The 21,104-nt window shown below is 40.8% G+C and overlaps 2 protein-coding genes across 3 annotated transcripts; both read right to left on the reverse strand.

Moving 5' to 3' along the window:
- Positions 1-256: 256 nt before the first annotated feature.
- Ir84a (Ionotropic receptor 84a) lies at positions 257-3,189 on the reverse strand. Its single transcript, XM_064689228.1, has 5 exons — positions 2,467-3,189; positions 2,012-2,186; positions 1,823-1,953; positions 1,598-1,768; positions 257-1,208 (listed from the first exon to the last, which is right to left on the reverse strand). Exons 1-5 carry the CDS (start codon positions 2,982-2,984, stop codon positions 257-259), a joined length of 1,947 nt encoding a protein of 648 aa, XP_064545298.1. The 5' UTR covers positions 2,985-3,189.
- A 15,672-nt stretch (positions 3,190-18,861) lies between these two features.
- On the reverse strand, positions 18,862-19,737 carry LOC135435217 (uncharacterized). 2 transcript variants are annotated; one of them, XM_064692172.1, is made up of 3 exons: positions 19,372-19,737; positions 19,186-19,303; positions 18,862-19,114 (listed from the first exon to the last, which is right to left on the reverse strand). In XM_064692172.1, exons 1-3 carry the CDS (start codon positions 19,677-19,679, stop codon positions 19,073-19,075), a joined length of 468 nt encoding a protein of 155 aa, XP_064548242.1. In that variant the 5' UTR covers positions 19,680-19,737; the 3' UTR covers positions 18,862-19,072. The 2 variants fall into 2 exon arrangements, with proteins under 2 accessions (XP_064548242.1, XP_064548234.1); XM_064692164.1 differs by having other exon boundaries at positions 19,181-19,303; positions 19,372-19,735.
- Positions 19,738-21,104: the final 1,367 nt, after the last annotated feature.

Raw genomic sequence — 21,104 nt, forward strand, 5'->3', positions numbered from 1 at the left:
CAACTTTAAAGCTTGTCGTCTAATATAAACTTACTGTCATTTGCTGTAGCCAGTTAATGTTTGGACACTTGATAATTAAGGCTAAATTAAAAGTGCGCTGAACTGTAGAAAACTTTAGTTGGCCTGCTGCTGGGCACCTTGCAAGTGTTTGCAGTTTAATGGAATTTTTAATTTTTAGACCGCTTTCGTTTTTAGCTCACGACATTAAAACACATTTTTTATTACAAAAACATTAAAGATGCAAAAACATACCCTTCTACCTCCATCCAGCAGTTGCCTTGGCGCGCGCCTTGAGCCAGTCGAACAGTAGCTCGAGCAAAAACACCGCCGCGCTAACCAACATGGCCAGGACCAAGGTGAAGAGTGCGGGCGCAAAGTGTTTGAGGTCCACTTCCACCTCGGCATCCTTGAAGAGCGTGCAGTCGGGCCTGGGCACAGACCACATTTTGTCATTGTACCCAATCAGACCCGTTTCGCCCAAATAAAGCACCGCATGGTTCAGATATTCGCGCCAGGGCGAGCTCTTGGGCAGCACTGAGGCGCCCAGATACGGCGGACTGAACATGATCTCCTGCAGCTCACAGAACAGGCGCTCGTCCAGCAGCTCATTGAGCAAGCGATACAAACGATCGATGGTCGTGTGAAAGGCAAAGCCGCCTTCCTTGATGCGCTCGGCGCCCTCCTCAATGGACAGGATATTGTGCTGGCGATCGCGGCAGATGCGCTTGCTATAGACATTGCGCACCAGCTGATTGCTAGTGTTGTTAAACAGCTCATAGTTGTAGGAAATATCCTCCATGCCAATCTCCAGACTGCTCTCGTACAGCGCCTGCAGATTAACAATGCTGCGCGGCGTATCTGACAGCAGGGAGCCCACAATGAAGGCGCCATAGAACTGCATCAGCATGAAGCTGAAGAGGCAGCTTGCGCTGATCAGAATCTTGGTCGAAGGCAGCTGAAATTGACCCGTTGCCGGTCCCTGTTGCAAGAACGTTTCCAGCATGGTGAACCAAACAAATGACATTTGCCGTTCCACTGGCTGCGCGAGTTGCTGCTGCAGGCGCAGCTCCTGGCGTACGTGCAACAGCAGCAACATGGCGCTGCCCACCACCAGCGCCAGGACGCACCACCACACCTGCGTGCTCAGCGGCTCAAAGAAAATGTTGCGTATGCTACTGTGGCGCGGATGGCGAAACAAAAAGTGTATCCTGCAACAGAGTAGAAATTTAAGTGGAAAAAGTCATGTCTCAATTACACTTGGCAACAAGGTATTCTTGTCCTAAAACGATTTAACGATTTATGTATATATAAATAAATAAATAATAAATAATTTTATATATAAATAAATAAACATTAGAACAATTTTAAATATCATCTGTTTTTTTTTAAAATTTTGCAATGAATTTTAATGAGGTCAAAATTCCTTCAGCACAAACTACTTCAAGTTTTTATATTTAATTTTAATTTAAGCAAATGTTAAATAATTAAAACTAAATGCTAATAACCTTGCCAAATAATGTCAGATATCACAATTATAATTTGTAGAATTTGGTTTACTTTCTTGTAGCGCAGTGTAATTGATAAATTAGGGACTTACAGTTGCGTATGGAGCGAAGGCGTGTATTGTATGTAGCGATGCCTTTCGGTTAGAAATCTAATGGGGCACACAGCAAAGTGCACCTCGCCGCTTGTAACGTGGCCCATTACACCCGTCCAGCTGCCATTTGGCAGCAGCTGCCCCCAAGTTTCCCGAAAGCGCACTTCCAAGCTGCAAGTTGTAGTAATGGTTAGCTTCGATGACTGTCAAACTGTAGGACGTTACCTCATATTATACATACGGCCCATGAGCAGAAATAGCTGAAATGTCTTGCGTTGCATAGGATCCAGTTGGAGCAGATCCTTATTGTTGCTCAAATAGCTCAGATCATCCATGCCAGCCGGCTTCTCGACCAACTGTGGACGAAAATTGAGTCTTCCAACTGTCTTTTGCTAAGCACTTGCCACAACTTGCCACCGTGCTGCCTATCAGCGTTATGTTGCCCAGGTTGCTGCGACGCCGCAGCCAGCTTCCACTAAAGTTCGCCCAGAGCTTATAGCCAGCGGCCAGACTCCACTGGCCCTTGGGCTCCACGCGCAGTGGCGTCTCCTGACCCACTCGGTAGACATCGTACAGCAACCAGCTCTGGCTAAAAGCAATTGTATGACAAATATTTCGCACATTGGAATCGGGTGTGATTTTAAAAATAGACTTTAAAAGGTAAATTATTGAGTACAGTAATAATTTTATTTTTTGTCTGCTTAAAAAACTTGAATAGGGGAAAATTAATTGACTCAATACGAATTGTTTTAATGTTTTATCCTCCCTTAATTTGTATATCCTTTTATTGATATAGTTTTCCTTTTTAAGGTTTTTGTTATCGGTTAATTTAATGCACCCCACTGTGCAATGCCCGCTACGCTACTCACTTGTTCGCCTGTGGTCCGCGCATTGCCACTGTTATATCCGCATCGATGCTTATGTTATAAGCAGACAAGTGCAGCCTAATGATCTGCTCATCTGTTTGATTTGTCTGACTGTTGCCCAGCATGAACCATGCCTGGCTATTGTTGAAGTAACCCCCCGCGGAGGCCGCCTCGTAGACCCAGCGCTTAATGTGCTCGCCCTCGAATGCCACCACAAGCAGCGCAGTGCGTGGCGCCTCGTAGTAGAACAATTCTTGAAATTGCACGCCCCTTTGGGGCGTAAAAAACTGCATCCTGTAGTTGGCGAACAATCTCTTATAGTTTTCAATTTGCCTGGACCAGTTGGGGCCTGGTCCGGGTCCGGGTCCGAGCAGCAGCGCATGCTTCAAGTGTTGGGCACGCAAAAAGTCCTCGAAGGCGAGCAGCTCATTGGAATTTATGTTTTCAATTTGCGCGCCACATAAAAACGTTGCCGAAATTATAAAAATCCATAGAATTATTTTCACTCGCAACTTAATCATTTTATACGACTTCACTTTCACTTGGCCAACTTGTTCTTGGTCAGCTGCGAGTCTGTTTGCCCCGCTGTGGCATCTTCTGTCCCCTTTTATATGTCCGTCGAGTCATGCGAATTCCCGCTCGTGTATAATAATCATTTATAATTTATGCGTTCTGTCAGTTATGGTGCAGCGCCTTTTTATCCTGCCATACGCAGCGAATTGCGGGGCTGACACGAAAATTGTGCGTTAACTGCAAATGGGAAACGACAGGATAATTACTTAAGCATAGAAAGCAAAACGAACCGTGCAAAAATTGCCAATCCATTATGAATAAGAAAATATGAAACTTCTAGTATATAAGTATAATTTATTGTATCTGAGAGAGAGATTGATTTGTTTGTTTTGAAAAGGTTTCAGAAGGTTTCCGTTTGCAAAATATTATATACATTTCACAATAGAAGTGAAGGTCCAGGACAAATTTGCAAAAAAGCAGCAAAAAATAATACAGTGTAGAGCCTAGATCGTGAATTAATTATTTTTGAAATATAAAACAAAAGAAACGACAAGAAATCTTAGTGCTTGGTAAATCATGTTGGAACTTGTGTGAAACATTTTAGAACATTGTATTAATTATGCAAAAGCAAGAAAGCGTCTGGCAAGTAATTCAACCTATTATTTTTCCGCTCCTAAGGAATTGTAATCTCATGGAAAACTTAAGGACCTAACGTAGAAATACACAACGAAACGGCGCATTAAACTGTACAAAGCTGCCGGCACTATCGTGACAATATCCGACTGCAGCCAAAAAGCTAGAAGGAACGACAGCAACGCGTGTTAACATCGAGGGAAATGAAGAACCTTCCTAAGTTACTAAAGGTCTTTGCCTGTACCTTTATGTGTCTGTGTGAGTGTGTGGGGCAAGACAAAAAATGCAGCAGGGCAAATTTGGTGAAAGTTGAAAGCAAATCCTAGAGCTTGCAACTTAATTTCATGGCATGCGGCTGCCGCGTTGCATGTAGCAACTTCATTCGGGCAATTTGCTTCACGAGAGCTTGCCACGTGCTACACAAAAAGACGGAGAGAGAATGCGTTAGAGAGAGAGAGACAGGAGAAGGTCTACCAAGAGGCAGAGGTTTTTGATAGCAGCTACGAAATGAAAAAAATTACATTTAATTTGCCGACATTTCGGTGAAAACATCTTTGTTTTTCTTTCTTTTATTTTATTTTTTTTTTTGAATCCGTACTGTTCTTTTAGGGGCCTGGCTGTGCAGTCGACTTTGCCGGTAATGACAGAAATATTTGCTGCAAGGCCACAATGCAAATGCACAGCAACAACGCAGGTCCTTACGTACATAGTTGTAGTCCATTGTGGGCGGGAGCGGAAAGATTTTTGCATCAAATACGCGAGTTGCATACGGAGCCAGCACAACAAGAATTTTTGCCATTAAAAAGGAGCCAGCACACGCACACACATGCTGGAAAGAGACAAACATTGCGCATACGCCATGTATGCGACAAAAGCGCAAGCTACGTTTAAATATTTCAGTTTAAATTTTGTTTGAATTGCGCTTTTCTTGCTGTTTTTTTCTTTTTTTCTTTTTTGTTTTTCTGCTCGTTTTTCTTTTGACATTTTGTCACACATGTCAGACTCAACGTGCGCAAATTCGGCAAAACAAAATAAGTACAGCAGAAGTTTTCATTTCATTTTTTATGATAAATATACAATGTCATGCAGTGTATTTACCAGCTTTCCCACCTTTGTGCACACCTAGCCTGCAGCCACATTTCCCCTTCAGTGTCTGCCTTGCTACGCGTTCCTTCTGTTGACTGATTTGGCAGCCGACTTGGTAGGCTGCGCGCATTTTGACAGTTCACATGTGTTAATTCCCAAGCGTAAAACAACGAATTTTGTGTATCCGGCCTTGTCTGTTCATGGCATGAATTGTCTGCATATTACTCCTACCAGGCAGTAAATTAGCCTGATTGTGCATAGTTGTTTATAAAGACTTACGACAAAAAAAAAAAATAGTATGTTCATGCACATAAATATATCAATCACAACTTAAAAAAGAAATATTTGATATACATAATAAAGATTAATTATTAAAGTAGTGTCATTTTAGCTTTTTACGTGACATTTAAATATTTTCACAATATTCATTTTCTTTTCATTTTAAGCATAAAAAACAACAGTTCCCACGTACGAATTCCTAACGCTGAAACAAATCTTCTTCGCGGCAGATTGGAGAAGACTTTCTGTAGCCATGGCAAATGTGTGAGACCCGGCCATAATAACAAGAATTTAATTGTTGAAAAATAAATTTTAATTAATTTCACAGTAGCGGACATCATTATAATAATATGCTTATTTAACATCTTTTTTCCTCACAATTATTTTGGCATTTCGAGGGCCAGAATTTTAATTGTATAAAAAGGAAAAACAACAAATAAAAGAAAATGGCAAAATCCCCTGCAGCTATGAACCTAAAAACAAAATGATTTAAGACGCCTGACGGTCGAGTACTTCTCTTTTCGCAACAGCGAAATATTCCGGGAAATTATTCAAATTACTTCAATAAAAAAATCAACAAATGTTGCTAGGTGCAAAACTAACATAGACTTACAAATGAAAAAAAAAGGGAAAACTAATAAAAAAAGTGATCCCAAATTTTATTTCAGATTTTGTAGCAAAGACTTTAGGCAAGTTTTCATAGTAATCACGTTGTTAGTCCTATGTGTTAGTTCTGCATTTTCATTATTATTTAATGTTTGCGTGAACAATTTTCCAGCTCGACAGCAGCGAAAAACAAATTCCCTCAGCAGTTGGGCTGCATTAAGTCAACTCATTATGAAATTACTGCTGGCAAAGGAAGAAAATAACGACGAGCAGTGAAGAAAATGGGTTGAAAAATCACGATGACGATGATGGGCAGCACGAGAAAAGCCGGCAACGAAAACAAATTAAATTTAATCGATTTGTGAAAAGCTGCCAGCCAGCGCAGACCGTCAACAACAACAATAACAAGAACAAGAACAACGGGAAACTAGAACTTGGCCAAGTCGCATAGTAAATTAATTGAAGTGCTGCGACGAGGTCCAGACAAACCGGCAGCAGCAATGGCCACTTGGCGTGAAGCTCTAAGCGCATTCTAAACAAATTAAAATTCAATTAAAAAGATGAAATGGCATTTCCAGGCTTAATACGCAGCATCAAAGCCGGACAGCAACGAACACCCACAGCTGACTGGCCAACGCATCTGCAATATCCAGCATTCTTGCTACGTTACACTGTCGCTTAAAACTATTAAAAACTATTCTGACATTGAGTTCGGCTGTGAAATATCCACAAGCCAAACTTTAATGTTACATCTATAAATAATGCTAAGAGGGAGAGTACAAGTGCAGAATATATATACCAAATATCCGTATTATTATTACACCTCTGAAATTCTTTTGAAATTATTTTTGAGAACAGCACTGAAATGTTTCAAAGTGTAATTTCCAAAAATATAACACATATCTAAGTTCCTGAGCTATACAACAGTTTCTTATATGATGCTTTATATTTTCAATTCATTAAATTTTGCTTAAATGTTTATAATAAAGCAAATTATTTATTAATAATTTTAAATTTTATTACTTATTACTAAAGCCTATTTAAAGCCAACTAAACCGCATCTTACCTAATCTGATGTGATCTACATTTATAAGGAATTTATTATACCAGTTAAATGTACATAGTATATTTGCTTGTAGCACAGTGCAGTGCCTAAGTATTCGCCCAATATAGATAGCGCTTGCCAGCACACAGATGCTGATGCTGATGTCTGGCTTGTTGGTGCTGCTGTTTAATCTCAGCTAAAAGGCATCGCATTCAATTCATTTAGCGGCTACGCGTTATCACAGCCGTCAACCATCATCAGCGTCATCCTCGTTTGCCAGCGCGTTGTCAGTGTCAGCAGCAACAACAACAACACCACCAACAAAAGCAATCAGTTCCCTTGTTGTGTTGGGGATCGTGGTCGGGTGGGGAGGAGGTGTCATAATGCTTCACGCAACTTGAGACCTGAAGCATCGTTTCCAATTACGAGCGCTGCCCACCGACATTATGCCGCTTATGATTTTTGGTCAGCCGTTTGGAATCGTTCGTTTTTCCATTTCTCCCAGTTCCCAATTTTCCATTTACCACGCCCATTTCGCCGCTAGTCATGGTCATTGATGTTGCCCTCATTATGAACATTGTTGGCCATTGTTCTCGCTGCCAGCCAACCGTCATTTTGTCTGCTGTCCTTCAAAGCAGCATTAAAATTTGGCAGCACTTTTCAGTTCATTTCAAATTATGCGCCAGCTGGGCTGTGATTTTTTTTTTTTTCTTCTTTTGTGCTTCTTCTCTTTTGATAGAATATTCGAAAGTCAAATTTGTTTTAAAAGTGATCAAAAGGAATATAGTTTTATTCATGATCAAGATTGTAGACAGTGTAGTTGGCAAAATTGGAAAACTTATGCAAGTTGCCAGACCACTTGATGAATTCCATTTGATTTGATTTTAGTTTTTATCCTAACGGAATTGATTGCATTTTCTTTGTACAATTTTTATTGTTTTAGAATTGGGTCACTCTTCAAATGCGCTTGGCAATTTAAAGGCAAGTGGAGATAAATTTAAGTATCGCTTTTCGATTTTCCAGCTTGTAGTTTCATATATATTTGTTTAATTTAACCAATATTATTTGGGGATTTAGAATTGGGACACTCCCAAATCAATTTAAAGAAAACCCAACATAACAGTTTATTTATTAAGAATTTTTAACAAGATACGCAATCTATGCCAATTTGAATGAATACCTGCGTCTGGTAAGCTATCCTCATTAAAAAAATTGTAAATATTAAATCTAACATCAGATCATATAATGTCAGTGCTACGCAAAAAACTCAGAGATTGATTGGAATCCTCAGCTGAATCTCTGTGGCATAACAGAGTATTTCGTCTTCGACGCATCTATTTTTCTTTCAAATATATATATTTTATTTTACTTTATTCACTTCAGATTGAGCAAATGGCTTGAAGCATGCTGTCGCTGTTGTTTAGTGCAACTCAAGCTGGCCAGAAACGAATTTCCCCTATATTGGCGCTTGTGTTGTGGCTGAGTGAGTCTCAAATGTCCAAAGTTCAAGTTGATTCGGCGTCGAAGCATGAAATTGTCTGAAGTTTCTGGAATTGCTTGCAAGTGCCGACTGCATACTGCAGGACTTTAATTAGGGAAGGTAGTATATATTTTCATAGATTCTATTTTCCAGCTACCTGGTCGGTCACTTAACTACTAGACACTTCATTGTTGCCAATTGGTTGGGCCGCCACTTGGCACTTGCTCAGTTGAGCACTTGAAGCATTGATCCGACAATCATCTTTGTCCAATTAAAGTCCCTGCGCTGCAGCACTTGAGGCAATTAAAGGAGTGGACAAACGTCATGGCATGGTATGGCGCCTGCTTAACCCGCCGCCACCGCTGCCGTCGCCGCAGCCAACAATAAGGCAGCTCAATTTAAAATTTAACCCTTTTTGCTGGAGGCGGTGACCGCAACGCTTCCTGTCCCTGGCCAGTGCCTGGCCCTGGTTCAGCGATGCAATGATGAAAAAATATTTTCTTTCCGGCGTCGGCAACGACGCTGACGACAGCAAGGCAAATAATTTCTACAAATTATATACGCTCACATGCCAACTGAGCAAGCAAGGCAAATAATAAGGGCAAACGGATAGTGTAGTCGACTAAGAGATACCCTGTTTACAACTTAAGAGTGATCTGCATCAGTTGAGTATCTAAGATGATTTCTTTTATAGCGTTATATCAATGGATTTAATAAAAATACTTTAGTTGAAAATTATGTACTCTGAGGTACCCTGTTACCAGAGCACATCAAGAGTTCAGAAATCTTTAATTAATTCAATGTTTGTCTAACCACTATTTTATGCTTCCATTCGCAGACTTGTGTTACAGGGTATAAAATGCGAAAAATTATATTGAAAAGCGGTGAAAAACGAAGGAAAGTTGTGTAAAATCAAGAAAGTGACTGCAGAGAATCGAGCGTTATTCAATGAGGATGGGCAATAACAAGTCAGCCTGAGCCTGAGCCTGAGCAGCTGGTCAGCCAGCTGGGTTTGGGTCCAGCGGTTAAGGATATGCGATGATTGTGTTTGTTGTTGCACGAACTGAACCAATAATAAGTTCAAACAATGGTTGGCCATGCCAGTATGCAGCTAGCAGCTAGCAGCTCGAAGCGTCGGCCATGTTTGTTTAATTTTTGCTACCGCTGCCGCCTTCATTTATTGTTGTTGTTGTTGTCGTTGTTGCTCAACTGGCGCTGCAATTGTTCCAATCGGCCGCCAACTGCTCGTTTCCGCTTTTGTTTTTGCAGTCAGCTTATTCTTCTACTTGGCCGGCAAACAGGCTTCAAATTGAACGGAAGCCTGCCACGAGCTATGCTCCAGCCATGCCCAGCCGACCAACCAAGCTCGCCCCTGGCCCATGCCCACTTGCAATCTCCGGCCGCGTCGGAGGCATTGTTCCATGTCCATGGCTAAGGCCCGTTTCAGCATCTTTTGTTGTTCGGGGGCAGCCGCCCTTTTGTCGCTGCGCTTCCGTTTTACGCTTTACTCTTTTTTTTATTCTACTTTTCAGCTGATTTTTTTCTTCATTTTCTTTTTTTACCGGTCCCGGGGCCGGACTTCATAGTTGTGCCCAATTTTTCCTGTGCTGCGCCGTTTGATTTGCGCTGATTTCTTCGCTCGCTTTTGGTGTGAGTGTCCTTTAAAGGTTTCTGTTTTTTTGCTATCTGTTTTTTGTCCTTCACTCTTTTTTCTTCTTCTTTTTTCGTTCAATTTTATTTTGTTAGTTTCCATTTCATTGAATTCTCACATATCCGCATCCGCAATCCAGCCGGCCAACCAGCCAGGCAGCCGGGCAGCCAGCTAGTTGCTCAAATTGTGCCATTAACCGGCTTTGTCCTTGTTACCCATTTTCCTAGCGCCCCAGCATTATCCTTACCGGCAACAAAAGGGTTCGTGCCGCTTCTCATGACCACCCCATTCCCCCCGCCAACATCCCCTCTCTGCGCCATAAAATAAGCAATTTGCATAGTTTAGTTAGTTGGACGCATCCGGCGACAGCGACACTTGTGCTGTCCCGTTTCCTATTGGTAGCCGACCGACCTAAGCCTATATATCTATATATATAAATATATACATATAAATGTGTGTGTGTGTGCGCATAATTGATGACTGTTGACAACAGCTACAACAACAAGAACAACAATGGACATCAAACGCTGCCGAATTTTAAATTATCTGCTCTCCTTCCTTTTTTTCTTTGTTTTTGTTGCTTGTGTGTGTAAATTTTGTTTTGCATATTTATTGCGTATCATTCAATACGGCGGATTTTATAGAAATTACAATTGATTGGAGTTTTGCATCGAAACAGCAAATTTGAGTTGAAAGGGATTTACGGCAGCGGATGGAGCTCCAAATTTAATGAGGTAAAGCTGAACGCGCAAATAAGTGAAGGAATTTTATTAAAATGCGCATTGTGCTTGGCGAGTGGAAAATATTTCGAAAGGATTTAATAGAAATTTGCAGATTTGAAGCGAAATATATTGGGATGCGAAGCAATCAGTTTATAATAAATAGGTTAGTCATTGTGTGACATGAAATTGTTAAGTTCTTTTTTCTACAGAGGCGACTAGTTTTTTTAATGTCAATAATTAAACATATGTATTAAACATATGTATATATAAATATAGTTTTTTATGAGTAGCAATTTCGCCCGAAAGCTTCTTCCATAAAATTTGGCAGTTTTACAATATATTTTCAATTTACTTGCGTCCTGTTCTTACCCTGTCTAAGGTGGCGAGACAACACGAGCTTGAAGTCATTTCTTGAGTGCCAAGAAAGTACTTCAAAAATTATTTGGGCGTGAACTGCGGCAGCTGCCCAATGCTGCCGACCACAGAGCGGGCATTGGCAGCCGCGCAAAGGTCATTGCGAGCAGCCTGCCAACCATTTTCATAATCATTTAACGGTAGCTGCTACCTGGCACCCTCAATGGCCATTAAGTACATCGAAGAATGTTCGAAGCGGGCGAACACTCGAAATGTGACGACTCCGATGAGAACTTTGGCCTTTTGAGCGCGCCGAGCAAAACCGCACACTTGGCCCAACAAGGTGGCTGCAGGCACCTTCCTGGCTCGAATGATTGCTCCTGCCGCTGCTGCTGGTGGCCGTGGTTGCTGCCCCTTGAGATGCAGCCGACCAGGAAATGCGGAAATGACGCACTTTGACCCGCGGCAGCAATGTCAGCAACTTGCGAGTAAAGTTTTCAAAGCACTCGAGACAATTTTGCAACTTTCTTTTAAGAGTCCGGCAAGTGTCCAGTCGAGTTGGGCGGCCCTCGAGTGGAGTGTGGTGTCTGGGGGAGTGTATCAAAGGAGCGAGCTGCGCTAACGAGTGGCCGCTTATTGATTTTCCAATATGGCAGGTGCATAATTGGCAAATGCGCGCTGCCAGACCAGTGCCAAATCAATGGAGCGCATTAACCTAAAAATGACAAAAAGGAAGGCGTTGGGTGCTGCTGCTGACATTATCATTTGACGTTAACTGACGATAAGCGCGCCTCGATAATGGGGCCACGTTTCTGGCCAAATCGAAGAAATGAAGCTGCACTTAACGCCGACACTTTTGACAAGTGGCCCACGGCCCCACCCAGGTGGCCTGGGTCGGTTGTTGGCCATAGTTGAAAGCTGCTTAAATGTGCGAGCATTAAAGCCGCGTCACACGTTTGCCAGTACCCCGCCGCACCCCACATAGCCTCCGTTGCCCTGCAAAATGTGCTTTATTTTTGGTGCAGATTTTTGCTCCCACTTGCGCTCGCCTGCCGTCTCCAGCTCCGTTGCCATTTTTGTGCTCTTTTCTCTTTTACTTTTTCCTATTTTCTTCTTTCTTTTTTTTTTTACAACAAATTGGATTTGCGAAAAAATCGCTCACCTTTCATTTCAGGCGGATTAATGGTGTCGAGGCGAACAGCGCACAATAAAAACACCAGGCCGGTTCGACGGGCAGGGAAGAGTGAGGCAAGGGGGGGGGGGGGGGCTACCAGCTGACAGCAGGCGGTCCCGGCGAGTGCCTTTTTATGGCAATAGTGGCTGGCTGGGATTCGGGCGCACGCTTTGGCCCCTAGCTGTCAGTTTGGACACTTGTAATACAATGAATAAATGAAGTGGTTGAAGTAATTGAAATGCGATTAAGCGCAAATACATTTCCATAAGTACATACATATTTTTCCTGCTCATCAATTAGATCCCATTTGCATATGACATGATTTACGGAAGAAAGGACCAAAATATTTGACAATTTGAGTTAGGAAAATTTGCATATCGTGTGAGTTTTAGAAGTTATGATAACAAGAGCTAATTGATTGCTAATGTAAAATACTTCAAATAGGATCTATTTTGGGGTGTTTCATTAGATCATTAGGAGACAGTTTCTATAGCATAGGCTTCCGCATGAACTATCTAAACTCATGCTCAAAATTCTCAAACTCTCTCAACTATTTAAAAAGTCTGTCTATAGGGACGCATATTTTTTACTTAAAGTCAGCTCCCTCAATGCTCGCGCCAATCAGTTGGCAATGCATTTAATGTTTGCCACACCATAAACCCAAACAAAGGAAATGGTGCCAAGTCGCAGACAATTGCACAAAGAGGGAAATCACGCAGAGAACTGTGTTCCATTCCAGTTCATTCTTCAAATTCAATAACATAATTGTTGCCATTTATGCTTTATATGCCTGCATTATTTACTCGCATTACATTCTAGACACATATCTGATTTCGGTTGGTGGGCTGAAGGGGAGAAGCAACTCTACCCTGTACAATGGGCCGCATCTTATGCTTATTTGTATCAGTGCAATCCATGCTAATGGCAAGGCATACACGCCAGCCACGCCCACATGGCGCCCACAGTCATTGTTGTCAGCATTATTTGCATATTCTGTGTAAAATTTACTTCCTTCCATTTTAATGCATGCTCAAAAGAAATCCACTAAGGTTCCCTTGCAAAAAAGAGAATCCAAAAATAAACTTTAGAAAAACCAAAAAAATAAAGCAAGTCAGAAAGCACAAGGAAATAGATTCTGCAAAGCAATTGCTGAATACACTTGCTAATAAATTGCTCTAGTTAATATTAATTTATTATGCAGCTTGTCCAGACATTTAGATGGATGCCTTATATAACTAAGTATTTTTAAAAAAGCATTTGTTTTCGTGTACAATAGAAGTTTAGATCAACATCTAAGCGTTCAGCAGGATGTTACATGTACTATGAAAAGATTATGCTACTCTTCTCTAGGGCATACAAATAGCAAAAGCTATGACAAAATTTTGTGTGAGTGTATGTGCGTTTGGGTGTGTGTGTGTGTGGGATGGGTGTGTGTATTATGCGGTCGTATTGAAGAAGAGAATTTAGCACCGCCCGAGCCCACGCCCACGCCCACGCCCACAACCAGCACACCATTTATACCCTTTTTATGCCACTTTCTGGCTTTGTGCAGTCGCCTTTCGTTTGATTTCATTTCTTTCTTATATTATCAGTCGCAGCTCACAATAAACTTGGCTTTTTTGCCAAGTTTAGTGAAATAGAAAAACGCCAAAGCAGGCGGCCGATGCGCATAAATAAGCCACACAAAAACCAAATTTGCCAATAACACCAAAGAAAAGGATCTGAAAAGTGGGCTAAAAAAAAAGAAAAGAAAAGGGAGCCCGACATTGAAACCATTTCAGTTGCTTAATTTTTGTTTTTAAATTTTTTATTTTTATTTTTGGCTTGCCCATAACCAGGCCATTAAAATAAATGCTTGCGGCCCGTCAGACATACAGACAGTCAGACAGACAGACAGACAGATAGTGGATGAATGGTTATGACCGCAATCGTCCAATCCTTGACAGGACATCCGCGGGCCTCAGTTCCAGCCAATTGGCAACATCAAAGTCTGGCCCCGCAAATTTATGTTGCGCCTTTTGTTTTGTTTGTATATTCAGTTTTGTGTTACAGGTGATTGCATTTGCTTTTCGTTCTCGTTCTCATTCGGGTTTTCGTATTTTTTTTCTATTTTGTTTTGTGTTTGTTTAGGCAATAACATTTCGACTTGTGGGCAGGGCGCCCAAGAAGGCTTGCCGGCTGTGGAGGGAAAAGAGTTCCTCGATTTTGCAACGGAAATCATTTTTCATTGGCCTGGATGGAATTTTTAAGTAAATATTTATTAGAAATATTACGGCTAATGGGTGAGCGAAGTTCTAATTTAATGCAATCGATAATAAACTGAAAATAAAGAAAATTTTGGTTTAAATGCTGACTATGAAAAGTTGTGTCCAAGGCAAAAAGCTGTGCTTGAGAGCAGATTGCATGTAACAATAAAATCAAATAAAATAATATTATAAATAGTGTCAATATAGAGTCAGCTTCGAGTAAAGGGAACAAAGTGACCATGGAGCACATAGAGCAGAGGCAATACAATGCGATGAACTAACATTAATTGAAAATTCAATTGATTGACCATGGAAAAAAGTTGGCTATCATTTTAGATAAATTGGTAGAATAAGTATGTAAGCAGCTAAAACTGCACTAAGGTGAACGTAAATCGACAAATCGATAATAGCTACACTCGTTTTTGGTAATCGACACGCTCAGCTAAAGGAAACTTCAATTTATTTAAGCCAAGCTAAATATAGTGCACTGCATCGGGTTCAATTTCTCGTGTAAATTGGCTTCTGGCAGCAATTGAAATTATATGAAGAGCGAAAGGTACATAAATATAACAAAATGAAGTAACAAAATGATTTCCTCAGGCCACAAAAACACGAACACACACAAACAGCTACAGCTACCAACACCGCCACAGAGCAATAAATTGCGAGCTGCAATGTGTTTATATATTGCCGCTGTTAGCTATTACGTATACGCCCAGTTTGCAGCTTGGTTAAAAAAAAAAGTAAGTTAACTTGATTGATGCGAAAACCTTTACCAAATGTCAATCGAACATAATTGAGTTTAGCAAAAAAAAAGCAGTAATAAATAGAACGTGATATGCAAGCGTGTGGGGTGAGAGAGCTTAAACTGCAAAGAGAACTGTCAGAGTGTTGCCACATTTAACACCCGCCACACGGTGCAACTGCTGCAGCTTAAAGTCACTCAGAAATTGAAAACTCTCCGTCTGCAACAGCACCAAGACACCGAGGACCCTAAGGTCCTGGCAACAGCAAACACATCAATAAACGCAACAGCCGCCAGCAGCTGCAGCCTGCACTCGAGATGCACACTTGATGCGTGACTCCGAAAGCCGCACGAGCTGTTTATAGAGCTTACCATCCGTCGCCCACCAACCCTTCCCGCAGCTTTGCTCCATTCGTAATGGCCACAAAATAAATGCCCGCAAGTAAATACTGTTGACTGCAGCCCCAAGACGATCCGCTCAAGAAATGTTAGCCAAGAAGAGAAATCAAGTCGCCAAAGTAGCAGCCAAAAGACCTTTTAAGTATGTGTGACAAAAATATATATATATAAATATAAAAAAAACGAAACGGTGTATATAAATATATATTTATGTATTGGTGCGTCTCGGTGTATATATCTTTACACTATGTGCGCCATACAGGTGCAATAAAATAAGATGAACACATCAGCTGCATTTGGTCAGGTGCACTCGTTAAAATGGACAGCCCCATATAGTACAATGGCCCACTCCCCAGCGTGGCCCGCGCCCAGTTGTTGCTGCTCACCTGCATCTGTTTATGACCTACACCAAGAGGGTTCAACTCGAAGTGGACTCTGCTCTGTGCCCTGTTGTTTGTGGCTGCTGCAGCGGATGCCTCAACTCGACTCTCGTTTGCTGAGGCACGGACACTCGCTCACAGCTCTCGTGCTGAGGGGTAACCGAGAGCAATATTGCCCATTATTCCCTGTATTTTTATAGTCTCGCGAAATAGTGGGATAAATATTCGCGAGTGGGGAGCAATAAACAGTTTTCGATATGTGGAGAAGCTACTTGAAGGAAGCTGAATTCGAATTAATCAAATGAAAGTTAATTATTTTTTAAGGAAATTATTTGTATTTTTCAAAAAGAAACATCTTCTCGGCTGAGACTACAGATAATCCCTAACGTATTGCTGGCTTGATATTGAGTTAAAGTAAATACGACGAAGTAAATTGTCCAAGCCATGAGAGTCGTCAGCATCTTTTTGTGTCTATAATAATACAGATTCAAATAGTCTGCTGAAACAGGTGTAATCAACAAGTTCCCATTATTTATATTTTCATATCCCCAAGTGCCATGGATTTTCTCCAATACTTGTAAATCTCTCTCTAACTCTCTTTCTCATGTTAGTCTCAGCTGCGCATGTCTGTCTCTGAGAGTCGAAAAATTCAAGCCGAACCATTTCGAAAAAGCGGGCAAAATGGCGCTTTAGCAAAACATTTGCTCGGCTAGAAGGAGAGAATGAGGGCGAGAGTGAGGGCGAGAGTGAGGGCTGCAGAGTGAGTTGGAGAGATAAAGAGCAAACTTTGATGCTCTTGTGAAATTTGCGTGTTGTCTTAAAAAGGACCTAAAATCAACCTGGCTGCTAGCTGTTGAGCAAAAGCCCAAAATTCGCGCTGAACCAAGGGGCATGGATATCTTAGCTATGATACATGTGCTATGACTGCAAGTGTGCGTATATGTGTGTGTGTTAAAGTTAAAGTTAGTAAATGGCATAGAAGCACGGCAACTATAGCAGCAACAGCGACTGCTAACTTGGCCCTAACGCATATGCTTCGCCCATAGACACACAGACACACTCAGATGCTTAGCCCAAATGCCTGACGTTCAGGCCGAGAGTGTGGCACGTGCGGATGTGCGCCGCCAGAAAGTATGCAACGTTTAGTATTCGTGGCATATTGTGGCTTCACCTTTGAGTCGCGCACTTGCTGAAACTTCAATGCATCTTCTTCAACTGCCGCCTCCTCGAACTCTGACAATCTAAGCAGTTTACTGTGTCAATATGCTGCACAGCTCTTCAAGCTCACAGGCAGCAGCCTGTCTACCCTCATCCCGTCTCAAATTCCCAATCCCCAACCTGGCGCATCCATAACTTATGCATGCAAATGCTCTCTTCTCTCGTTGTTGACTTCGAAAAGGTAAAAGACAAAAGCGACAAAAAACAGTTGAAACTAGAACAAAAATAGCAGAAGAGAAACGCTGCTGAAATTTGTGCAAAATGCGGTTATTGCAGCGATTATTTTAATGGCCCTTCTCAGTTACCGACAGAGTTGAGACTTTACGCACTTCTGAATTGCAGCCATTTTACTTTGCATTGCCGACATACTTAACACTTCACCAAAAAAAGAAAAGGGTCTTAAGTCTGACACTTTGCGGCATTTATGAACTATTAATTATAGCGACGAGTTCCCAGTACACTCGTAGACTGGTTCCACAAAGGCATTCGAATGAAATTTCGTAATAGTCTGGTAAGTAGAATACTCTGTTTCGCAAATGAGAAATCGATACGAACAACATATAAATCCGCTGAAAATTATGCCCATTGAAAACCAAATATCTGCAAATTAAAACTCCTAAATAAAGCTACATGAATAGGTAATCTAATTAGCCTACGGGCCAAATCAAATAATGACAGTTGAAAATGTTTGTCAAACTCTGCTTGTGGAATAGAATACTAGCGTATTTGCCCAATATATAAATAAATAATTCAACCCGCTGTCACAGCCCAAAAATTATTTCCACTAAATTAAACACGCGCATATTTTTGGCGGCTATGCTGAATGCTCCATATCAAGTATACGCCCCGCGATGAACTGCAAGTTTTCATTCCAGAAAAATGACACACAACTTCATGGCTCACACAAAGTTCATGAGCAATTTTCTTGAATATTTTCCATTTTCCTTTCTTTTCTTTTTAATTTACGCTAAATACTGCAGCGACATTTGAGGCGACACAACAGTCGCGCACAGCTGCAGTTACAGCTGCCACGCCCATTACTCAGGGGGACGCGGGGGCGCTGGCTGTTTATATTTTATTTGTTGGCAAAAATTGCATTCATGAATAATTCAGTGAAGTGAAAAATTTGCGTTCCCACTGCCTCACTTTATATTTATTTGGTTTTATTTTTTTAAGTTTTTGGAGTGGTATTTTTGCGAAGCATTTTTGGAAACTACAAGATGGAAATTATTTTTACTTTTGTGTGTGGCAACTTCCGTTGTGGGTGGGTGGCTGTCCGAAATGTTTTGTAATGTGTGGCGGCTATCAGCATTTTGGGTTAATATTTAATGTAAAAGACTGGCACGGCGGCCAACGCTGCGGTCGCGTTGATGATGCTCCCAAAACCGACACCCCAACACCCCAACACCTCAACACCGAACCACGCCCCCCGCGTTGACAAGTGGCTTGCTATGTAAATGTGTTTGCCCGGAAACGGAAACTGTTTATGCAGATCGAATATGCAGCGAACACTTGTACTCGCCTTGCTGGAATTTATGCTGCTGTTTGTGTCCACTTTTGGCATTTTTGCAAATGCATTCGCCGCTAACCAAAAGCGAAGACATTATAGAAATTATAATTGTAAAAATATACAATATTTCGCTGAGTGTACAATAACCTTATCACATTTTGCCGCATATCAATGGCAATATGCGGCGCAAGCTAAACAAATGTGCTTCGAAACAATTCCTAAAAAATAAAATCTGCATATATACAATCTTTAGTCATTGTCATTCCAAGATTTCATTTTATCGCCAATTGTTAAATATTTTGTTTAATGACAGCTGAGTAGCTGGCCAGCGTGCGATCCAAAATAAAGTATAACCAATGCTTAAACTGATTGTTTTATTCTGTTTATCAGATTACACGGCAACTATTTACATAGATCTTATTTTGTTGTCGTTACATTCAGTTCCTAACAGACAAATCAGTCAATTTTTCAGTTCTATGAAAAATCATGTGTCATGATGTACTGAAAGCGTGCGTTCTCCCGCGGCGTCAAGCGATAGAAATTGTGGCTCGTATGATTCAGTTCACTTTCATTGTGATATGGCGGCCATAAAGTAGTATAAGCCACAATACTAAAACGATAATTGAATATTTAAAAATTAGTGGAGGATAATTATGGGGCAGTGGCATGCCAATACCGTACTAAATAGGTGGCCTCACGAGCCGTTGGCTGATTATCGATTTGACTTCTGATCTCATGACCGAACTGTTTTTCGTATTTTTTGATGGAATTGTTATAGCGCTCCTTACAAACCATCGGACTGGGGTATAGATATACATTTTTATATATTAAAAGCGTGCCATAAGAATGGCAAAATGCACTACTCACAAAGGCACTCTGAAATTGGTATAACTTGGCTGTGCGTGTATTATTAGTGGTATTTTCGATTTGCGTGGCTTGTCGTCCGACCAATCGTATGGCTGTATATATTGTCTATCTTCTGGGTGGCGAATATACATACTGTCATAACGAGTCCGCGTGTCAACCGTGGGTACATCGAATTTGGGATTATCTGTTGAGCGCAAGGACCGATTACTTGATCCATGGCCGGTGGGTAAGCTTCGCCGTACAAAACGCGAAGAACGCATCCTCGCAGATGCAATTGTCATTTCGGACATAACGCTCTTCTCAAGCATGATTTCAAAAAAGTGTTTTAGTTTGTATTTTTTTTTTTTTTTTTGTGTTATTATAACTAGAGTAGTAGTTAACATGCACAATGTGGAATTAACGGAACACATCTTTAAGTCTCTTAACAATAACTTTTTAAACTGAAACTTTTTGACAGGCTTACTAAGTTTCTCATAATAGATTGTATTTAAAACATTTATTGGTTTAAAATGTGTGCTTTATTTATAGTTGCTGCCTGAACCATCTGCCCAAAGGGCTTATAAATATTTCATGCATCTTAAGTAGCCTCAAGCAGCGCTTCATATAAATATATGCGAATCATTCTGCCGTCGACTAGTAAAATCAATAAACTACTGTTAACCATAATGAAATTATCAACTATATATCACACACACAAACACACAGACACAAACACACGCGCGTAAACTCGCGGGCTAATGCCCACGCATGTGGCCCCGCCTACCCACACACAGTTTTGGAGCTCGACATTCTACGTTAAAATATGCAAAGTATTTTAACCGAAAACCTTTCAAAAGATTGCAGAGAATATTGTGATTGTGAGAGAATTTTGTCTGTGCTGTGTGTGTATATGCGTCTCTGTGTGTGTGTGTGTGCACATGGCATATGCGTAATTTTATTAAGCAGCAAACAATCTGCCTTTGTGTGTGCGGCATTGACTTGGCCCTTAAAATAAAGCCAACTCTGATGAAGTGCCGCCAAAACACCATTGAACATTTTTGTATTTCTTGGCAACTAACATGAGTTTTTATAGGCAATTCGTTTTTCGGTTAGTTGGTTACACAAAAATCGAAAACGAGCAGTTGAGATGAAATGGATAAAAATTAATTAAATATACAAAATATTTAACGTAAGTTAATTAAATAAAAAATAAGAAAATTAAATATGTCGTCTCAAAATAATAAAAACATCTTTTAACCAACCTTTATAATAATTTTAAACTCAATAATAATTATGAGGTGAAATATTAGGCATATGTATTTTAAATAACTACTATTTTCAAGCTAAGTAAAACGGATCTATAATTTCCATCATTAGTTTCAGAGCTAGAACCGTTTTCTTTAATTTCTAAATCTAAATTATTGCTTATGCACTGAGCCCATGGCAAATGCTTTGTGCTGTTAAGTATACCATTATTTCATGATTTAATTTCGGCAACCAATTTCAAGCTCTCTACATTTTCCTATTTGAGTTTAGTAAGAGTTGCGTCCAGACCCTGGACCGCCTTACCCGGCTTGCTGCTAAGCGCAACAGAATTTATGGTTTTAATCTTTTGGCTTCACATTTTTTTGCCTGCCAAAACACAGAGAGCGAGAGAAATGCCTGCAACAGAGTTCTCGCTGGCGTAGCCAATGCCAAATACGACCAGCACGGCCTACGACATGAGCCAAGCGCAAACTGTGAAGATTTTATGG

Source organism: Drosophila montana, unplaced genomic scaffold, assembly GCF_035044405.1.
Source record: "Drosophila montana isolate Dmon_TW-CO22-7 unplaced genomic scaffold, ASM3504440v1 contig_1505_1, whole genome shotgun sequence".
Taxonomy (NCBI): Eukaryota; Metazoa; Arthropoda; class Insecta; order Diptera; family Drosophilidae; genus Drosophila; species Drosophila montana.